The 5,542-nt window shown below is 42.4% G+C and overlaps 1 protein-coding gene across 1 annotated transcript; it reads left to right on the top strand.

The window, feature by feature from the left end:
- The first annotated feature begins 1,520 nt into the window (after positions 1-1,520).
- LOC147976820 (uncharacterized) lies at positions 1,521-4,183 on the top strand. Its single transcript, XM_087519860.1, has 2 exons — positions 1,521-1,890; positions 3,790-4,183. Exons 1-2 carry the CDS (start codon positions 1,573-1,575, stop codon positions 4,126-4,128), a joined length of 657 nt encoding a protein of 218 aa, XP_087375986.1. The 5' UTR covers positions 1,521-1,572; the 3' UTR covers positions 4,129-4,183.
- The last annotated feature ends 1,359 nt before the right edge of the window (positions 4,184-5,542 follow it).

Below are 5,542 nucleotides of genomic sequence, written 5' to 3'. Positions count from 1 at the left end.
GATGTTGAAAATGATGTGGAGTACTAGGTGCACTTAGCCAAATGTGGTACATGTGGTGGCGCATTTGTGTGGATGACAAGGGGACCCCACGTGTTGGTACCCATAGAAAAAAATATTGGCATTTCCAACTGCCTCATAGGGATTCGAACCAGGGCCATGCGGGTGTGAGGTAAAGGGTCTAGCCAGTTCGGCTGATGCAGTGTGTTCGCCGAACCAATTTGCCTCTCCTTAAGACAGTTATCCAGACATAGACACACGGAAAAAATCATGCACCGAGGTTGTGCTCCATGTGTGGCATAAGTGGTCCTATGAAGCTGCAACTAGGACCAATGTTGATATATGTTGTTATTAGCTATGGTACCAACACTATATAATGGCTTATGTGATCGTTGCTAGTAAAAAAAACCATTATCCATGTTGGCCCAAGTGGCACATTTGAGTGCAACGTGTCAATATTGGTGCATTTGGCCCTTATGGCATCCGTGAGGCCAAAGAGACAATGATTAGTGAAAACACATGAAGATTGCTACATGACAGGCCGTTGGCGTGTCTTGGTATGCACTGTGCGTGCAATGTGACTACAAAAAGTTGTTGCATGTCGAGACGTAGTTTATCGGTGCATGTGGATCCTATAGGCTTATTTGTTCCTTGTTTGTGGGCATGGTGCGTGTTGGCCCAAGTGACATGTGTCAATGCATTGTGACATCTATTGGTGCATCTAGCCCTTATACCAATTATTTGTGCGAAGATATCAAGATGGATACATGTCAGTACATTGTCGCATCTTCGAGTGGAATGTGACTAGAAGAATTGGTGAATGATTTGGACCCCTTACGGTATGTGTGAGTCCAATGAGACCAATGTTGTTGCGTGTTGGTCAAGATGATATCGACACGTGCAGTCCGAATATTACTAGTACATGTCCATCGTTATAGCGTCTATGTGTCAAAGGAGAACAAGTTTCGTGCATGCTCCTATGTGCCAAGATGTTATGTGGGAAAAAAAGACTGTCAATAGTTCATTTCTGTGGGCCCAGAAACAATGAGAATTATTTCTATAGTACCTATTTGTAAATTTTGCACAGTTCTAGTTGGGTGCTGATGTGGAATGTTTTTTTCCCACGGTGCACTTACAAACTAGACTCACTTGTCAGAAATCATGTCAACCCACCCAAAATGGCGGATTAGACCTAGCTACAACAAATTACCCCAATATGTGTTTTTTGTGCAACAAACCTGTAAAGTAGGTGTTCTATGCAAAAGTAACACCAAAAGTAGGTGGTTTGTGCAATTTCCTCGCTAAACCACAGGTCAAAAAATATACAAATTCAAGACAAAAATTAAATGAAAGCGGTTGGGGCGTGCACGAGTGCACAATGCCATGCGTCTAGCCTCGGTAACTCCAAACGTCCACCCCCACACGACAAATAAAGGCCGCCTCCCCCACCCCCATCTCCCCCTCCCCCACCCCTGCTACTTTTATTCCCCAAATCAGCAAAAACCCTCTCCTCTCACCTGGAACACTACCTCCTACGAGCCAGCAACCACCTCCCTTGCCCTTCGTCGTCGGAAGATGAAGGCCGGCCGTGAAGACGCGGTGGTGGAAGCAGTGGAGAAGCCTGCCGTGGTCATTGCCGCCACGGTTGGCGCGGCCGAGGGCGCCGTCGTGGTGACGGGAGGCGGTGCACCATCTGTTATGACTGCTCCGGCCGCCGTCACAGTGGTCGAGCCTGCGGTCGGGGAGCAGGTGGAGGAGGAGCAGAGGGTCAAGCGGAAGTGCGAGCAGTACGAGATCATCGACAACTACTATGAGGAGGCCGAGCTCGACGCTCAGGAAGTGCAGGACGAGGCCATCGAGTTTGACGAGGAGGTCGACGACGAGCTCTCGGAGGTCGTACTCTGTTCTATTCCATTCTCCTACTCTATTTTTGCGGTTTTCTCCCATTGGGTTTTCTCCTAAATTGCATGCAGGACGGATTAGATTTCTTCCAGATAGGTTATGTTTCATGATCTCTCCCTTAGGGTTAGGATTAGTACTAGTTGTTTCGTACATTTGGAAGGAAACCCCTTCAATCTGAAACCTCGCATGGAACAGTAGTCATGTAGGCCTAAAATCCCGCTATGTGTGAATTATTTTGTGAAGATGAGTAAGAATATGATTTAGAAACTAATTATGAATCAGTTCTGCTCTAGAAAACGGTGTATTTGTTAGGTATCACCTCTTTGATTCGTACGATTTCCAAAACGCAGGAATAGGGAAAACATGGGGTTAGAGTGGCATGTCATCTTGAATCCTACAAGAATGTACGAGTGTTTGATTGTGCATACTAAAAACATAGGATTCTTTCAGACAGGTTTGAGTGCATGGAAAATTTCCTACAAATTTGTTCATTTCAGGACAGTTAACAAGAGGATCAATGATTAATATCTAGAACATGAAAAGTTGACACGCAACAGTAAATATTTATTAATGGTGCTTGAGCTTCTATAAATGGTGACTTTTAATACATGTACTCTGGAAACAACTTTGAATATTTGCTGTTGGATGAAGCCAATCCAACGGTGGACAGATGGGAAATCCCAGCATTTTTGGGCGTTCGATATCTTATTTACTACAAAAAAAATTCCAAGCATGCATACTATATAGAATATTCCATTTGTAAGCTTAAGCACAATGCTACCTATGCACAAACAACCTCATAGCACTATGTTTCTCCATTGTTCTAGAATCTTGGATACTTTAACAGCGCTAACTCTTTTCTTCTAAATGAATTGCTAATGCTTTGAACTTTGTGAATCTAAATGCATAATATGCACAAACATTACCACTTTATTAAAGAAAACACACATAAAAAATCCATTGCTACAGTAGCATAGAAATGTAAGTGCATCTGAAATAATTGACATTAACTGTTGGTTTCACACCCAATGCACGTGTACCTCGCTAGTACCAACAAGACTATCAGTGATGAGAGTTTAGATCAGTAGAATCCCTGTTACAACTATGCTCTGTTCCCCAATTGTGCAACCCATTATCTGGTTTTGCTATTCAGGAAACTATGCTCCGTTCTTCAATAGTGGCAACCCATTATCTGGTTTTGGTATGCATGAAACTGGGCCACATCATCGAGTCACGCATCTGGTCAGTACTGATGCATGCAGTAATAATTTACGGCCACTGCCTACCATTAACAACAAACATGGATTAGTTCTTCTCTTGCACTAATCAATCCATGAAACTATGCCACATCAGTAATCATGCATGCCAAGTCCATGCAACAGTACATTTCTAGCAACAAGATTTTCTATTGCATTCTTACTTTGTAGTATGTACTCATCTAGTTTGAATATCATTAAATTAGATATTGTCTGGTATCTCTTTATGATAAAACCAGATCATACAAAATATTGTTGCAAGAAATGGCAAGAAATGATCCTGTTTTTGGAATTATCTATTTTCAGTATGAACTAAAATATGTGCTTGAATGCAGTAAAGTGATTTGTTCATACCCTAAAACCTGAACTCTTTAGTTAATTGTCAACTTAGATTGTACAAATAGGAGTACTTTAGAGGGGAGAACTGCTACACATGCAAAGCAAAGAAAAAAGATCAAGCAAGATAACAAATAATACATAAACATATATTGCAATACGTGAGGTACATGTTGTGTGAATCATCTGATTGATCATATTTTTGTATTCCTACTTTAGGAATGTACTTGATACTCTTATGAAATGCTACATTTGTGTATTCCTAAATTAACATAGCCGCCGATCAACTAACACACAGGAAGATAACGAAGACGTGGATGATAGTAAGGAGAGCAGGGATAGCAAGAGCCGCTACGTCCTCAGGAGGCTGCGGAATGGGGAAATCCCATACCGCAGCGGCTCCAACAGGCTCTACGGCAACATAGCCTACCCCTTCTGCTGCGCGAGTATCAAGAGCGACTACGGTAGCCTGATCATGCATGGAACCTATATCGGCCGTGGTAATGGGAGGAACCGCAAGCCCCACGTCCGGGCTAAACATGACGCTTTTGGTGCCTTCCTCAGGAAGTACGCGAAGGGGCATCTGCCATTCTACCTCCTGAGGCCTCCTCGTCCGGCCAAGATGCCAAGGATCTGATGTGCTGCTTGGTTGTTACTACTGGCCCACCCTAGTTAAGACTGTTTTTATGTTAGGGTTGTCGTGTGATACTTCTGCCCCGCCGTACTTCTTGAACTTCTACGCCGGTTTATCTTTTGGGTTCTGACTGTTTAACATGCTATGTTTAAGTGTTTGGTAGTGCATTGCTCATTTCTGGTAATGGCCAACTTCCAATGCTACGTGCTTAGGTACATGCTAACAATGATAAACATGGTTTTCTGAAGCAGCAATGCCAATTTGTACATGATAGGCACCTGATTAAGCGTCTACCCTGTACTAATAAGCGTCGTTGCTTCATTAAACTATTGTTTATCTTGTAAGCACCTACCCTAAGTGCATTGCGGTCAACCTTGCCAAATACCTCCACTATGGTGATATATGGTACATATATGTTATGACTCTAACTGAAGATGCTAATGCTACATCTTGCACTGAATGTGGTATGTTTAGAAATAATGACATTCAACTTATTTCTATGGACAGTTAAACCATTATAAATGAGCTTGTATTAATAGCTGCCAAAAGTAGAGCACACAAATGTTTGCCAGGAGTACATACTGCCATTTGAAGCAAAACAAATGAGCATGCATTAGTAATTGCCAGAAATGTAGCATGCACATGATTGCCAAAAGTACCTATTGCCACTTTTTGACATGCACTTAGGTTGTACTCCCTCCGTTCCAAAATAGATGACCCAACTTTGTACTAAATGTTAGTACAAAGTTGGGTCATCTATTTCGGAACGGAGGGAGTATAAGATATTGCCAAAAGTACATCATGCAAATGATTGGCAGAATGACCTATTGGCAGTTTAACCAAAAGAACTAAGCATGTATCCCTAATTGCAAAAAGTAAGTAATGTTTGTGATTGCCAAAAGTATGTACTACGAAAGCAGGGATTGCTATATTGTGGTATGTTATCATGCCCTACTTTGTTACGGTCTTAGCTGGTGTTAGCAAGTCATCTTTCACCGCTCGTCGATGCACGTTTGATAAAGTACGATCACCAAATCGTAAATGACAAATATATCATAAGTATTGCTAACTACAATGCTACCCAGTACGTACCCAAACTACCATTTGGTTGTCTTGAACGGGCTCAATATAGGTGGTGCTGGCTTGCGTGATCGTCTTGGCATCGAAGAAGACACTTGTTTAGCAATGGTATTGCTATCAAATTTCACTCTGAGCTCTTCAATAGTTTTTTGTTTTTTAGCTTGCTTTTCATCGACAAGCTTCCTTGGGCGTCCACATGCTCTCCGCTTTTTTGGGGAGCTCGGGGTGTGGGGACCCTTTGGGGAGCTCGACGTGTCTGATATCTTGCACTCAATAGTATCGATAATTTCTTGGTCATCGTCTTGCGAATCCATAGGTTGCGATGCAACGTGCGCTT

This window comes from Triticum urartu, chromosome 4A (genome assembly GCF_056163025.1).
Source record: "Triticum urartu cultivar PI428250 chromosome 4A, HENAU_Tu73, whole genome shotgun sequence".
In the NCBI taxonomy this organism is placed as follows: Eukaryota; Viridiplantae; Streptophyta; class Magnoliopsida; order Poales; family Poaceae; genus Triticum; species Triticum urartu.
This window is presented reverse-complemented; position numbering and strand designations above follow the sequence as displayed.

Excerpts from the sequence above, each read along its gene's own strand:
- LOC147976820 (XM_087519860.1), top strand. The coding sequence starts at position 1,573 with ATGAAGGCCGGCCGTGAAGACGCGGTGGTGGAAGCAGTGGAGAAGCCT. Across the intron at positions 1,891-3,789 it reads TCGACGACGAGCTCTCGGAG|GAAGATAACGAAGACGTGGA; the intron begins GTCGTACTCTGT and ends ACTAACACACAG.